The sequence below is a fragment of the Cherax quadricarinatus genome, chromosome 43 (genome assembly GCF_038502225.1).
Source record: "Cherax quadricarinatus isolate ZL_2023a chromosome 43, ASM3850222v1, whole genome shotgun sequence".
Classification (NCBI taxonomy): domain Eukaryota; kingdom Metazoa; phylum Arthropoda; class Malacostraca; order Decapoda; family Parastacidae; genus Cherax; species Cherax quadricarinatus.
Window position 1 is genome coordinate 2,613,836 of NC_091334.1, and position 17,460 is coordinate 2,631,295.

General features: G+C 41.1%; 1 protein-coding gene across 1 annotated transcript in view; it reads right to left on the minus strand.

The window, feature by feature from the left end:
- LOC128694360 (DNA polymerase beta-like) overlaps positions 1 to 17,460 on the minus strand; it is a 90,897-nt gene that overhangs the window by 25,341 nt on the left and 48,096 nt on the right. The window contains exon 5 of the mRNA XM_070093507.1: positions 5,030 to 5,192. Coding sequence (XP_069949608.1) covers positions 5,030 to 5,192 — 163 coding nt within the window. The remainder of the gene's footprint in view (positions 1 to 5,029; positions 5,193 to 17,460) is intronic.

The following is a 17,460-nucleotide window of genomic DNA, read 5'->3' on the forward strand; positions in this document are numbered from 1 at the left end:
GAGATAAGATGTTTTCTAACTGTAGTTTTGAAAGTGATGAATGTGTCTGAAGTTCTAGAGTTTTCAGGTAGGGTGTTCCAGACTTTAGGTCCTTTGAATATATAATGCATAATGTATTTATGTACACTCGTTCTATTCAACACAATAACTGCACTAATATTTTCATCATTATATTGCTACATAACTTGTTTACAACAAAAAAACATGCAAAAATGTTATATACTGTATTAGTAATGTTCTATTATATATTTACATATGTACAGTCACTGGGCCTGTTCCTAGAACTGCTGCAGTCTGTGGAAGTCTTTGAAACAAGGTGTCATGCACAGCGGTGTCTTACATTCCTCACACATAAACTGAGTGTCTTTGCATTTTTGTGGCCGTTGTTTTGTTTGTGAACAGACAACACATCTCTTCTGAGCCCATTTCTTCATAGTTGATGGAAGCTGCATTAGGAAGTGATCACCTTCCCACCTCAAACAACTGGGCAATCGGTGATCAGTTCATGGACGGTTCTGTATAGCAGGTGATGTGACGTGATACTTGATTATTAGTCGTCTGATGATAGATAAACAAAATTCACCATATGGTGGTCTGTTGCCGATCTTCATTTGGTACATATTATATGCATTGAGCACTGAAATGATTACGAGATGAAAGAAAAGTTTCATGTGCCACTTGTAGCTCTTACGAACACATGTCACATTTGTCAACCAAACGAATGTTTTGTGTGTAGTCAATCAATGTAGCTGGTTTTAGAATAGGTTCATTCATCTCACTATCCACCTTGCCATTGTCTTTCATTTCATTATGGTGAATGAATGTCAGTAATGTGATATCTCATTTGTCATGCCACTGTAATGCCATAACAACATTGGTAGGAAACCCCTGCACCTCACCACTATGAGTACCTGTGTTGAACCTGGGCATATGTTTATGATTAGAATGCACTATGCCACACATGTCTGTCTTGTTCACTCACAAGAAATCACTGAGTAAGGGGCTTGTGTACCAGTTATCAGTACATAATGTATGCTCCTTACTAAGATATGGTGCCATCATTGTTCTCGCAATGTCACCTGAGATACCCAATAACATCCTGGTATCTACCAATGTTTTATTTCCCATGTATACAATTATGTCCAATACCAGGCCACTGTCACAGTCACAGTACAAACAGTTTTATACCAAAGCGTTTCCTCTTGTTCAGTATATACTGCTTGAATGACAGTCTACCTTTGAACAAAATCAAAGACTCGTCAATTACAAAATTCTTTAATGGATGAAAGTACATGTTGAACTTTTGCTTCAGATACATAAAAACATTTCTAATCTTGTGTTACCTGTTATCTCTGTCAGGCCTGGTTTTGTCAGAGAAGTGCAACATACGTAACAGTAAGATAAATCTGTTCACTGGTATATCACTGAAAGCTGGGGTAGAAATTACCCCATCTGTAAACCAGTATGATTTTATATTATGCTTAAGCATAAGCATTATTGTTGCAAAAAACAAATACATTTCAGCCACAGTTGTCTCCATCCACCAGTGTAGTCTTGACTGCAGTGAAATAATTGCATTTGCCATGGTGTTATCAAAATACTTTACCTTCCCTGGCAATCATTTCCATCAAGGGCTAGTCAAAGAATAGTTCAAAGAATTGCAGTTCACTTGCAGTGTTTCCAAGGGAACAAGATGGCAGGAATCCACTTTGAGTATTATCAAATTGATGGGGATTGGGAGCAAAATTGGGATTTTGCTGCCAATCCCAGATGCGGTTTGATGGTGGATACTGGATATCATAAGCTGGTTGCAGTTGTGGTTGTGCAGGTTGTGGTGTGGGGCTGGATGATGATGCACTTTGTCCTGGACCTGCTGAGTCAGTGGCTTGGGTCCCAGCCTGGACTGGTGCCACATGCCCATGGTACCACCACCAACCTACTGACGCATGTGGTCTATCCATCCCAAGTGTAGCCACATCATCGTCACTTTCAATGTCTATTTCAGGTGTAGGGCCAAGGGATATACTCCTGGATGTACTCCATCCCCTTGGAATTACATGTGGTGCACTACCCGAGTTCATGCGGCATCGTATAAACTGATGCTTGACTGGTAAATATGATTCCTCGTTATCGCTACTCGAATAGTCATCAAAAGCAATAAAATCAAAGTCCACGTCACTGTCATCGTCATTACTCAAATCCAAGGCCTGGCCATGCGAAAATATTAGTTTTCTTTTGTGATGAGGTACAACTGAATGTGACTGAGACACACCAGCACCAGAGGTGGAAGGTTGAGGGTCGTCAGGATTTTCAGCACTATTTTCGATATCTTGAGCATTGCTTTCGGTCACAAATTGTTCAAAACCATAGAATTCCTCTTCAGATCCACTCCCATCTGTGTTAGAACTATCACTTGAGAAGAGGAGATTCCCAATTTGCCGGGAAGTGAGAGCTTCCTTGCCGCAAGGCATGATGAACAAAGCATACTTTGATGGCATTCCTACAATGCAATGCGGGTGCCCCGATTTTTCTGTTTACTACGCACATTGATCACGCTTACCAGCCTTCTCGCACTAAATTTGAATCCTGTAGAATTATGGCATAGTTCTATGGCTTAGACCCTGGCTTCCAAGCCATAGAACAATGGGATGGACCCTCAAAGGGTTAAGGAAAACCTGAGAAAATAATAGCTAGAATGGGGTATGCAACATATTCTAACCAGTTATTAGTGCAAAAAAACTGATGTGAAGGACTTCTAGTGATAAAGTCAGAGGATCTCACCATCAGGGAACATAAGTGTTACTATCACATCTGCAAGGAAAATGATGAGATGGATAAAACGAACCAATGATGATCCTCTATAAGTCACTTGCTCTGTCTAGGATGGACTACTGCTGTACACTAACAGCCCCTTTCAAGAGAATGTGCAGAGAACCTTCACTGCATGTAATAGTTCAGTCAAGTACCTTAATTGCCTGGAATGTTTGAAGTCCCTTGATCTTTATTCCTTGGAAAGCAGGTGAGAAAGATAAATCATAATCTATGCCTGGAAAATCCTAGAGGGACTGGTCCCAAATCTAAACAAAAAAATCATAATCTATGCCTGGAAAATCCTAGAGGGACTGGCCTCAAGTCTAAAAAAAATCACTCTCTACAAAAGCAAAAGACTAGGCAAATGGTGCAACATCCCCCCAATGAAAAGCAAGGGTGCCATAAGTACACTAAGAGAAAACACAATAAATGTTCAGGGCCAAAAACCATTTAACAGCCTCTCATCATACATAAGTTAAATTACCAATAGATCCCTGGCTGTCTTCAAGAGAGAGAACTGGACTGTGGTTTGTACACTGGATTTGTATGGGCAGCAGTAACATCAGAGTTGATCAAGACCTCATTTCCCGGGAGGCCTGGTTGAGAACCAGATCACAGGAATGTTGACACCAAGAACAGAATCTAGGTATACTCCAGGTAAGTAGACAAGTGATTTTTAATAGACATGTTGTGATGAATGGTTTGAAAAACCGACAAGTTGAAGATTGAGACACTTATGCAGCATATGGGAATCTTTATTCAGGAAACGTTTCGCCACACAGTGGCTTCATCAGTCCAATACAAAGAGGAAGGCGTAAGGAGAGGAGGAGAATGAGGTAATCAGTCCCTCAACCTGGAGTCGATGTGTTCAGTCCATCAATCTTGTAGAATGTACAGCATAGGGCCGTAGACGTGGCTTATATACTGTAGTGAGGTGACGTGAAGCAGATGGAGGCGGGGTCATAGTGGTACCATCCACTAGTCGAAGTAGGTCTTCGTCCAAAGGTTGAACAAGTGTTGAAGAATTCTTTGTAACAAGACCCCATGATGCTGCCGTGTCTGACAGTTGTGATGAATGGTTTGAAAAACCGACAAGTTGAAGATTGAGACACTTATGCAGCATATGGGAATCTTTATTCAGGAAACGTTTCGCCACACAGTGGCTTCATCAGTCCAATACAAAGAGGAAGGCGTAAGGAGAGGAGGAGAATGAGGTAATCAGTCCCTCAACCTGGAGTCGATGTGTTCAGCAATGTACAAGATTGATGGACTGAACACATCGACTCCAGGTTGAGGGACTGATTACCTCATTCTCCTCCTCTCCTTACGCCTTCCTCTTTGTATTGGACTGATGAAGCCACTGTGTGGCGAAACGTTTCCTGAATAAAGATTCCCATATGCTGCATAAGTGTCTCAATCTTCAATAGACATGTTATTTGAGTGTTAGCAGGGTACCTTCTATGTAGGGATTTGGGAAAATGATTGGCTGGACTCGAGTCCTAGAGGTGGAAAGGGCAGTGCCTGCACTATAAAGGAGGGGTAGGGATGTTGTAGTTGCTGGGTACTGAGTGTGATGTCAGCAGACTTCTGGAAAGATTATAAATGAATGGTGCAAAATGTGTCCTGATTAAGACATGTGTAACAGTTGGGTATCTTTTTTGATGTAATATTTTGCCTACTAGGCTTCTTCAGTCAAATATAGAGGCAGCAGTAGTAATGAAATAAAAATTATGTAAACAGTCCATCAACCTTGGCAAAAAAGTGTTTGAGGTGGTCAGTCCTTCAGCCTGGAGAAGAGTTCAGCTCCATGGTCTGGAATGATATGAAGCTGAAGCATGAGAACAGAGTCAAAGGTGAGGTGGAAGGTCTCGAAGACATAGGGGACAGGACTCACTAGTGGGAGTAAGAAGACAATCCCTCTGGAATCCAGCCCTTCTCAATCGTAACTAGTACATACACAATGCAGAAAGGAAGATGTCCTCTCTACCAAGATACCATTGTGCTGCAGTGTCTGACAGTATCGTCAAAAATGGTAGACAAAACATTTCATCACTAAAGATACCCAACTGTTGCACGTGTGTCTTAATCTTCAACTAGTTGGTATTTTAATGCCATTTTCAGCAAGAATGTGTCCTTTTTGGGGTTACTCTACCTCAGATGGAGATGGTTGATATGGTTAAAAAAAAGAAACACAAACCTCAAAAAAGGAAAAACATACCATGAATTTTGTGTCGCCATGAGAGAGAGTATCAGTCACCAAGCCATTAGTCTTCAATGTTTCAATCACCTGGCTTAGCAGTTTGGGATGTTTGCCTGACTCAGATGTGTAGGATGGATGGGTCAGTAGAGCATCCACATCACCACTGCTTGTGGCTCCACGACTGTAAAATAATGCAATACTATTAGTTTTTTTAAACTTAAACGAAGAATTGGAATACAAGAAATAACAATGAAAAAATGTGCACAACCAAAAGTCACATGTAACTATTATGATTATAAAAAAAAATAGTGGATCACTGTCATTCTTCCTCCTCCTCCTCTTCCATCTTTTATTTACTTCAGTAACCTCATCCCCTTCTATTTTTCCTATATGCACCATCTGTTTTATTTGTTAATGGTACTTGAGATCACTGCATCCTGAATTATAGAGGATTTTTTTTAACACTGGTTCTCTCCCACCACATAAAAAAAGGAAACATTCATTATCATTCGTTCAATCACTGCCTTGCCAAAAGTTTGTAGAAATCCCAATCCCAATAACCCTCCAAACTGTGACATCTTCACCTCTCCTTCAGAGTGCAGCCACTGTAATTCCCATCACCAGGACTCGGTCTGTTTAACAAGTGTCCTTGAATCCCTTTGTGGAAAATTTTTAATTTTCCGAAACTATAGCGCCTAATAGGTGTTTTATGTGCCGATATGAGTCAAAAATGTATTTGAAAATAGGGTAGAACCAAGAGTTCCCTTGGCGCATGCGCGGATGTGCGGGGGAGGGAGGCGGGGTTTGTTTTGAAGGTGGAGAGGAAGCGGGGAAAAAGCATGGAACCACGAAATTGGCATTCACGGCGGCCTAAGGATTAATATAGGCCTCATTTCGTAATAGGAAGTGTCGTAACTGTTCCTGGTGGAGAGTGAGGGAACGTGATTTACGGGACCACGGTAATAGAGTGGTAATTGAGTGAATAAGGGTAGGACCGTGGGTGACTGACGCGTCGTCCTGGACTGTGTCCCGAGGAAAATTACCCTTGGTTTAATCATCACTCATCGGTCTCAGATCTTAATGGAGTGATCTCTAATGTGTATAATAATTATGAGCCATTAAATCGTCTTGTGAATTGTAATGTAATTAATGATAATAACGCTAAGTTAAGAGAATGCGTGAAGTGAAATAAGTCGTCTTGCTCCGAGTGAACACGTTAGACCTCGTTGCTCCCGAGACGAGGAAAGCGAAGCTCCTTGAGTCACGACGTTTAAAGCGGGACAAACCAGCGGATACCTCGTCTTGCTGGAATGAGAACCGTGTCGGTGTAGCAGGACATCGAAACTGAGATGGTGAATGGAAGACATAAGGAGTATCAATCACCCACAGTTAAGTAACCCTTCTAATTATAACAAACTTAGGCTGGCCAGTTGTGTTATGTTGTGATTAGATAGGTTATGAGTGATCCAGCTACATCAAGGGACCACCAGAGAACATCTGGTAAGTGGTGGGATTATGTACAAATGTTTTCCTTGATGGATGTATCCAGGTGTATCCTACCCCCCTTCCCTTCATTCAGCTAAATTAATATAATCTATACAGTCCACAATTAATTAGTAGCACCGTACTTGTGGGTGCTACCCAATCCATACTGGTCTCGGATAGATATGGATAAGATTGTGAGGTCGAAGGGGCCACCTGTAGTGACCAGAGGTGGTTAAGTTTTCTCACATGTCTACACGGGGTGACTACGGTAAACAATATGGTTGTCTCCCAATGAGATTACTTGTATGTATATAATGTTGAGGTACATACAGATAAACACCCTAGAAAATTTTCCATATCTGCCCGCTGGTCCTTCGTGAACCGGATGCAATCAGTGAAAAAATTAATTGAATTAATTACTTAATAATTAAGTGACTGATTGAAGGAAGTCGGTGTAGGGTGCACAAGTTTAATCGATCGTGTGATGGATGATAATTAGCCCAATAAATTGCTAGCACATGGGTGGCTAGGATTTATACAAGAGTAAAGTGCAAGAATTACTCTTATAAGGCGTCTACTTAAGTAGTATAATGGGTGATTATTAATTCCCTAACCATGGCTGGGTCTGAGGAAGTTAGTGCAACTGGCAAGTTCATGGATGCCAAAGCAAAGAAAGCGTCACTACAAGCTCGGAAGGGTCATGTTACTAAATCATACAAGAAGTGTATGGAGTTAATGAAACAAGAAACGGTAAACCCTGATGAATTAAAGCTACACCTAGATGCCTTAGGAAATAGATATGAGTCATATAGATTGTGGTTTAAAGACTATGAAAAAGAGCTGCTAGAGAATTGTGCAGATGATGCTGAAAGGGAGCGACTGCTGGATCAACATTATGAAGTGGAGGACAACATTGTGTCCTGCAAAACTAAGGCTTTGGAGAAGGTAAAGGGTGTAAACAATGTTGTTGGTCAACCTAGTAAGGAAAGTCAGAGGCGTCTGCCAAAACTCCCAGAATTATGTATGCCTGTGTTTAATCCGGGAGAACACTGGGAGGAGTTTTGGTCTATCTTTAAAGCAGTCGTACATGATAGGAGTGATCTTGCAAGTGTTACCAAATTATGCTATTTAAAGGGACAAGTAAGGGGAGATGCGCATGTTCTCATACAAGCATTCCCAAATGTAGATGACTCCTATAGTGAGGCAGTTGACTTGTTGGAGGTCACTTACGGTAACTTGGAGCAAAGTAGGCTGGACCTAGTAGCTAATTTGGCTAATTTGAAGACTCCAGATCACAACCGCAACAGCTTACAGCAGTTTAGGGTCAAACTAGAAAGCACTCTTAAGACCTTGAGTAATAAATATGATCTGGAGGGAGCAGAGTGGTTGTTGAGTGCCTTGATTCAGAATAAATTGAACCACAAGACCATAGAGTGGTTATCTAACAGATATCACAAGGGTTACTTCAGGTTGGAAGAAATAAGAGTGGGACTGCAAGAGCTAATTGTCCAACTGCAGACCAGCCAACCCATTACCTCTAGGAATACCACGTCTACAGACCCCAGTGCACCTGCCAAGTTCCACAAAGGGAAACCTTATCCTAATATCAATAATCCTAAGCCACCTACTACACGGGGTTACGTAGGCACGTATCAAGTGACAGGTGCCAGTTATAGTGGTTCTCCACCTCCAAGCAAGAGGAGGAAGTACCACAATAAGGGTAGCCCAGTTGATAAGAGGTCAGGCAAAGAAAGGAGAGATTGTATCTTCTGCAACGGTACTCATTTCTCTAAGAACTGTAATGCCTATAATTCATGGGATGTTAAAGTGGAAAGATTGGAAGAGCTTGCTAGATGTATCAGGTGTCTAGGAAATCATAATGTAAGGGATTGCCGTGCTAACTTGCACTATTGTTATCAGTGTAACAAGGGAAGACACCACATAGCTATGTGTAAGGGCAGACCTAATCGTAATGATGGTAACAATAGTACTGATAGTGATAATAACCCGGACACAACAGTAGCCCACGTAAAGATTGCAGCTAATGTCGGTAATGATGGCCTAGCTGAGGTAGCTTTGCCTGTGTTGGATGTGGTGATTAATGATAAACGGCGTAAATCCAAAACTGTAACAGCATTACTGGATCAGGGATCACAACGTACCTTCATAAAACGTAACTGCCTTAATGGGATGAAGGTACAAATGGGAGATCCTGCTATACTCAAGCTATCTGGCTTTCTCTCGAATAAGAAGGCCCAGTCATACGACACCGTTTATGTAACTGTCCGGCTGGGCAATGAGAGAAAACGTATTAATGCCGTAATTGTGGATAGGCTCCCAGAGAAAATATCTACAATAGGGCTTGGTAACGCTACTGAAAGGCTTTCAAGTAAGGTAGATTTGGCACCTTCTGGTATAAATAATGATTCGGTGGGGCCAATAGATATTTTGATAGGTAGTGACCATTATGCCACCTTTATAAAGGGTATGACAAAGAAATGCGGAGTCACCCTTCTAAGGACCGCAGGAGGTCACGTGATGTACGGCAGGCTTCCTCGTACCGATAATGAATGACTGGAGGAATCCATAAATACAGTTACGGTGTGTCTTACTCATGAAGTATCACCCCAGTATAAATATACTTCAATAGAGGATGAAGTTGAACCTGTGTATAAATTATGGGAATTGGACAGCATAGGGATCAATGTAAATGAAGAAAGTCCAGATGATTCCTTTACTCAAGAACAATACCAGAAGGATGTTAAATTTTATTCTGGACAATACTGGGTGAGACTTCCATGGAAGCTGAACCATTCCAGACCTACCAACTAATTACCGGATGGCGTATGGACAATTAAAGGCTCAGCTCCACGAATTGAGCAAGACACCAGAACTGTTGACTGCTTACGATGATATAATTAATGAGCAGTTAAATAATAAATTCATAGAGGAGGTACCTCCCGAGCAAACCCAGATTTATGGTCACTATTTGCCACACCACGGAGTGAAGAAGGATTCTAAGACCACTCCTCTGAGGATTGTGTTTAATTGTAGTGCCAGGAGTAATAAAAGTGTACCTAGTTTGAATGACTGTTTGATGACAGGTCCGTCGTTGACGGAAAAACTGGGAGACATACTATTAAACTTCAGGGTTAAGAATTATGCCTTTACGGCAGACATAAGTAAAGCTTTCCTGAGAGTGGGTCTGCAGGAGGCTGACCGGGATTGCACTAGGTTCTTATGGCCCGAGAATCCTAGTGACCCACTTAGTCCCCTGAAGACTTTTCGCTTCAGGAGTGTATTGTTTGGTGCTACCTCCAGTCCGTTCCTACTCCAGGCAACGATAAATGCACACCTTAAGCGTACGGGTGGTCCACTGAGTGGAGTAATGGGTAAACAATTTTATGTGGACAATTTCCTGGGGGTGACGTCTACTGAAGAGGAACTAATGAGCATATACGCAGGGGCTAATGAAATAATGCAAGGTGCAAATATGCCCCTGAGGGAATGGAACAGTAATTCGTCCAGTTTAAGAGTTCAAATAAATAAAGACAACCCTGGAGTTGAAGTGTCCAAATATAGTAATGTGCTGGGACTGACTTGGGACACAGAGGGAGACTTGTTATCGTTAAAGTCTAATGACTACAGCATGCCCAATAAATTAACCAAGAGAGTCTTGCTTGCAGAAGTTTCAAAATGCTTCGATCCACTAGGCTTAGTGTCCCCACTTACCATAAGAGGAAAATTGTTGATACAAGAAGCATGGAAGCTTAAGTGTGCTTGGGATGAAACCCTACCTGAGGAATTTGTTGAAAGGTGGGAAGAACTAATAGGGGAATATGTAAAATTACCAATGTTGAAGTTCCCCCGTAATGTGGCCAGTCAAGATGGAGAAAATGTACTCCACATTTTTTGCGATGCTTCGAAATTAGCATATGGAGCAGTCGCTTACCTTCAATGTAATAGTGCCATTTCTCTTGTTATGTCTAAGGCTAAGGTGGCTCCAATCAAATCACGCACCTTACCTCAGTTGGAATTAACGGCCATTTATGTAGGTGTCAAATTAGCCAATTATATAAGAAATAAATTGCGAGAGATAAATATCAGCGACACCATAATTTGGTCTGATAACGAGGTATCCTTACAATGGATTCGTAATGGTAACAGTAAGATTGTGTATGTACAAAACAGAGTCGCTGAAATCAATCAAATGCAGGAGAAATATAACAGTTTGGGTCAGCATATGTTAACCTTTAATCACATTCCTGGTGACGAGAACCCAGCTGACTTCTTGTCTCGAGGCTTGACTTATGAAAAATTTGTGAGGGCTTTATCGTGGTTTAAAGGGCCAAGTTGGCTGGTGGACAAAATTAACTGGCCGGTGCAAAAGGCACATATTGCTCCTGTCGAAATTACGGTGAGCACCGCTCCGGTCAGTAGTCCCTCCTTAGCCATTGATATGAACAGGTATTCTTCCTTACCTAAGCTGATTAGTGTGACCAGGTTAGTGTTTAAATTTATAAGTAAGATGAATATCTCACATAATTTTCCCCATCCCCTGAAATACTGGCTACAGAGGGTACAAGAAGAAACCTACAGGGATGAGATTAAATTCATGATGGACGGAAAAATTGTGAAAGGCTCAATAGTAGAAAAGCTGGGGCTGTATTTAGAGGATGATGTAATTAGGTGCAGAGGCAGGTTACAAAATGCTGAATTGGGGAAATATGCTAAGCACCCTATCTTGCTGCCCAAAACTCATCACCTGACAACCTTAATTGTCTTTAATGCCCATAATAACGTGATGCACGGTGGGGTACAGGATACCTTAAACTGTATTCGGGAAACCTTCTGGATTCCACAAGGACGGCAAAGTGTAAAAGGGGTTATCAAGTCGTGTGTAATATGTCGCCGGGTGGATGCCAGAACCTACATGTACCCAGGTCCTCCACCATTGCCCAAGGAACGCGTGCAGTTGGTAAAACCATTTGATGTGACCGGAGTGGACTATAGTGGGCCAATCATTTTGACAGGTACTTCAGATGGTGTCCCCTTGAAGGTGTATGTATGTCTATTTACTTGTACAGCTACTAGGGCTGTTCATCTAGAAGTGGCTCAGGACTTGTCTGCAGAACAGTTCATACAGCTGTTCCGGAAATTTGCAGCTAGACGATCCTGTCCAAGATTGATGATCTCAGATAATGCCACCAATTTTGTAGCGGGTGCTCAACACTTGATGAAATTAAATAAGAGTGATGATGTACAGTCTTTGTTGACCCAGCGAGGGTGTGTCTGGAAATTTATTACTCCCAGAGCCCCTTGGCAGGGAGGACTGTACGAAAGAATGATAGGTACAGTGAAAAGATGTCTTCGTAAGGTGCTACACAGGAAGAGAATTGATTTGGAGGAGTTCCGGGCAGTGTTGGTGGAGGCAGAGAATCGAGTGAACAATCGCCCTCTGTCATACATGAGCGACACTCCTGACGCGGAGATACTGACTCCCTCTCACCTAATATGTGGACAAAGGTTAGAAGCTGCACCTATCTATAGAGATAATCCCGAGGGAAGTGATGAGGATTACAATAACGTGACTGTGTTGAGTGACAAGTTCAAGATGTTAAATAAGGTAATTATTCATTGGTCTGATGTGTGGCGTAAAGAATATCTTCTTACACTACGTGAACACTTTTATGGTGCGCCAGAGGCAGTAAACCGACAGAACATTCAACCAGGTGACATTGTGTTAATTGATACTGAACAACATCGAACATTGTGGCCTCTGGGCAAGGTAGTTACATTATACCCAGATGCACAAGGTGTTGTCAGAAACGTCAAAGTGTTGTGTCGTGGTCAGGAAAGTTTGCGTACCATTAATAAATTAATTCCCTTAGAATTAAATGGTGTTCAATCCAGTGCAGATGGAAACCTAAGGGAAAGTGACACGAGTGATATTGAGGACACTGACCGGGTAATGCAAGAAGAAACTGTAGTAAGACCCACTAGGAAAACAGCAGCGCAATCTAGAGAGGGCTGGAATCGTCTCCTGGAGGAAGACGCAATTTAAGTCGTCTAACAACGACTTCCGCCCGGCCGCAGTGTGGAAAATTTTTAATTTTCCGAAACTATAGCGCCTAATAGGTGTTTTATGTGCCGATATGAGTCAAAAATGTATTTGAAAATAGGGTAGAACCAAGAGTTCCCTTGGCGCATGCGCGGATGTGCGGGGGAGGGAGGCGGGGTTTGTTTTGAAGGTGGAGAGGAAGCGGGGAAAAAGCATGGAACCACAAAATTGGCATTCACGGCGGCCTAAGGATTAATATAGGCCTCATTTCGTAATAGGAAGTGTCGTAACTGTTCCTGGTGGAGAGTGAGGGAACGTGATTTACGGGACCACGGTAATAGAGTGGTAATTGAGTGAATAAGGGTAGGACCGTGGGTGACTGACGCGTCGTCCTGGACTGTGTCCCGAGGAAAATTACCCTTGGTTTAATCATCACTCATCGGTCTCAGATCTTAATGGAGTGATCTCTAATGTGTATAATAATTATGAGCCATTAAATCGTCTTGTGAATTGTAATGTAATTAATGATAATAACGCTAAGTTAAGAGAATGCGTGAAGTGAAATAAGTCGTCTTGCTCCGAGTGAACACGTTAGACCTCATTGCTCCCGAGACGAGGAAAGCGAAGCTCCTTGAGTCACGACGTTTAAAGCGGGACAAACCAGCGGATACCTCGTCTTGCTGGAATGAGAACCGTGTCGGTGTAGCAAGACATCGAAACTGAGATGGTGAATGGAAGACATAAGGAGTATCAATCACCCACAGTTAAGTAACCCTTCTAATTATAACAAACTTAGGCTGGCCAGTTGTGTTATGTTGTGATTAGATAGGTTATGAGTGATCCAGCTACATCAAGGGACCACCAGAGAACATCTGGTAAGTGGTGGGATTATGTACAAATGTTTTCCTTGATGGATGTATCCAGGTGTATCCTACCCCCCTTCCCTTCATTCAGCTAAATTAATATAATCTATACAGTCCACAATTAATTAGTAGCACCGTACTTGTGGGTGCTACCCAATCCATACTGGTCTCGGATAGATATGGATAAGATTGTGAGGTCGAAGGGGCCACCTGTAGTGACCAGAGGTGGTTAAGTTTTCTCACATGTCTACACGGGGTGACTACGGTAAACAATATGGTTGTCTCCCAATGAGATTACTTGTATGTATATAATGTTGAGGTACTTACAGATAAACACCCTAGAAAATTTTCCATACCCTTCATAATACTACAAACTGGAATAGTGCCAGATAAGTGGAAAATGGCAAATGTGATATCCATCTACAAAGCAGGAGACAGGGCCTTAGCTTCGAACTATACACCAATAAGCTTAACCTCCACTGTGGGAAAAATTGATGGAATCAATAATTGCCAAGTTTGTTCAAAGTCACCTTGAAAGACATAAATTGATTAATGAATCTCAGCACAGTTTTACAAAGAGGTGTTACTGCCTTATGAATTTACTAACTTTTTTCACGATGGTATTTGAAGAGGCCGATCAATGTGATATTGTGTATATGGACTTCAGTAAGGCTTTTGACAGAATTCCACATTGGAGGTTATTGAGGAAAGTTGAGTCACACAGAATAGGAAAAAAAAAAATTCCTGGATAGAGGGGTGGCTAACAGATAGCCAACAGTGTTTACCTTATATCTTTGATGAGTTTTGAGAGTCTTTTTACTCCTGGAACCAGGCCATGGGCCAGGCTCAGGGAGAAATCAGTGTGAACGCATCACAAATGGTGTTTCACAGGGGTCAGTGTTGGGCCCTTTGTTGTTCACAATTTACACAAATGACAGAGATGAGGGAATGAACAGCGACATAAGCAAGTTAGCCGATGGCACCAAAATAGGTTGCCGAATTAATTCTGATGAGGACACTCAAGCGCTGCAGGAAGATCTGAATAAACTGATGCAGTGATCAGAGAAATGGCAGATGCACTTTAATACAGCCTTTCCTCACTTAATGATGGAGTTCTGTTCCTAAGACCAAGTCGGCAAACAAATATATTGCTAAGTGAGGAGCATACTATAATGGTAGTGGGTTTGCATCAACCATCTTTGATAATGTTTTAATGTCACCTTTGCACCATTTACAACACTGGTATGTTTTTAAATGTTTATACAGTAGTGTACTGTATATTGTAATAAACAGAATAGAGAAAATCAGCTCTAGTATACATTTAGGTATGCATACTAGTCAGAGAGCTCGTCGTAAGTCCGAGTCATCGGTAAACGAGTACATTGTTGAGAGGCTGCATGGACAAATGCGAAGTTCTAAGCATTGGAAAGAAAAAAAACATGACACCAATAAACTAAATAATGTAGATCTTAAAAGCACTGATTAAAAAAAAAAAAAAAAAAGAGATTTTGGAGTTCTGGTTAGCAGTAATCTAAAAGCAAGACAACAGTGCATAAGTGTTTGCAATAAGGCAAATAGAATTCCTGGGTTCATATCAAGAAGAATAAATAACAGTCGTCCTCAGGTTATTTTTCAACTCTATATATCATTGATTAGGCCTCATTTAGATTATGCTGCACAGTTCTAGTCATCATATTACAGAATGGACATAAATGTGCTGGAAGACGAACAAAGAAGGGTGAAAAGGTTGATCCCACATACAGTGGAACCTCGGTTTTTGAACTTGATTTTTTTCAAACGTCAGTTCAACAACCAAAATGGATGACAACCAAAGCAATTTTTCCCATAAAGAATGATGTAAATAGAATTAACCCTTTCAGGGTCCACAGGCCCTCTCAAGAGACTTGTTCTCAGGGTCCCCCAAATTTCAAAAAAAAAAAAATATTTTTTCTTATGAAAAGATAAGAGAATCTCTTCCCGATCATAATGACACCAAAAGTATGAAATTTGATGGAAAACTTACAGAATTATGCTCTCGTGAAATTAGCTGTCTCGACGATGTTTACACATTGGCGATTTTGCCCACTTTGAGCCCTATTTTCGGCCAATTCCAATGTACTAGTCGACAAAAATCATAACTATTTCGCTAGAACTCCATTTTTTCTATCGAATGAGTACAAGAAACCACCAATTTACCAATTTCAACTATCCAATACAGTGGTCAGAATTTAGCAATTTTGCCAATTTCACACAAATTTCAAAAGATGCCAATTTCCAAATAGGGTCCAGAATAAACAAGAAAGACATTCCTGGCACTAAAATAGCATTTCCTCTGTTCATTAGTCACGTCCCCAGGCCCCTCTTACATTTCTTTTGCTTTCCACTTTGAATTTTTATTCTCACAAAAAAAAATAATATTTACTGTTATGTAGACTACTGCATTAGTGTAGAAATGGTATAAATAATATCAGCACACTTGGGAAAGAATATTAGACTCACCAGTTGACGTGTATTGGACGCTTACCATGATTTGTTTACTTTTGAACTTTGGTAAAAATCGAACATTTCTGCTACTTTGAGCTCAATTTCAAGGTACTTTTCATTGTAAAACCAGTCAAACTCATCTCAATTTCTGTAAGATGCCTTCCATTCTATACAATGAGACCAGGAAAACTAGAATACAACAATAAATACCATATGAAAATATAGTGCAAAGTCGCTGTTTTAATCCAAAAACACAAAGTTTTTTTTTTCTCATTATGCACTGTGTGCTGCAGGACTTTTTTTTATACTGCACACACTGACCACATAGACCCATTCTTTCATATGTAGGCCTACCAGTTTTCTCTCACTAGATTTGAAGGCGCTAGAATTTATGCGTACTAGTACGTCATGGACACTGGCGTGTAAGCCGTCCTAGTATGGCCAAAACCCTGAAAGGGTTAATCATTACAAACCCCAAATGACAATATAATAATTTATTAACAATGTACTAAATACAGCCTCTCCTCACCAATGGAGTTCCGTTCCGAAGTACATGTCGGTAAATGAATTCGCCGTTAATCGAGGAACCAACCCTTACTGATACAGTGGACCCTCAACTAACGGCGGCATTAGGTAATGGCAATTTCGTCTAACGGCGCTTTTTGGTATAAAAAAATGTCTTAACCAACGGCGAAAAACTCTACCAATGACGTTCGTACAGAACATGTCCATATGCCCAGAGCGCGGCCTGAGCGGGCTCAGCCACTCCAAGACTCAGTATGCCATTGTTTACAAGCTGTTGCAGTTGGTTTCCACGTGTGCCTCCCACATATTTTGAATTATTCCATTGTTTTTAGTGCTTGTAGCTGCTAAATAAGCCACCATGGGCCCCAAGAAAGCTTCTAGTGCCAAGCCTGTGTTAAAAAGAGTGAGAATTACAATGGAAATGAAGGAGATCATTGAAAAATATGAGAGTGGAGTCCGTATGGCTGAGTTGGAAAGGCAATACAACAAATCACATTAAACCATCAGTACTATCTTGGTGAACAGACAGGCAACCAAGGAAGCTGTTGTTGCGAAAGATTCAAGTACGTTTTCAAAACGGAGACCGCAAATAATTGAAGAGGTAGAGAGACTGTTATTTGTATGGATAAACGAAAAACAATTATCAGGTGAGTGTTTCTCAGTCTATAATTTGTGAAAAGGCAAGGAAGTTGCATGATGATCTCATTAAGAAAATGCCCCAAAATAGTGCTGCTGATGATGAATTTAAGGCCAGCAAAGGCTGGTTTGAGAGATTTAAGATTCGTAGTGGCATACACAATGTGGTAAGGCATGGTGAGGTTGCCAGTTCAGACAAAAATGCAGCTGAAAAGTATGTGAAGGACTTAAAGGAATACATAGAGACTGAAAACTTAAAATCTGAACAAGTGTTTAATTGTGACAAAACAGGCCTGTTTTGAAAGAAAATGCCAAACAGGACCTACATTACAGGAGGAAAAGGCACTCCCAGGACATAAGCCTAAAATGCAGCTGAAAAGTATGTGAAGGACTTA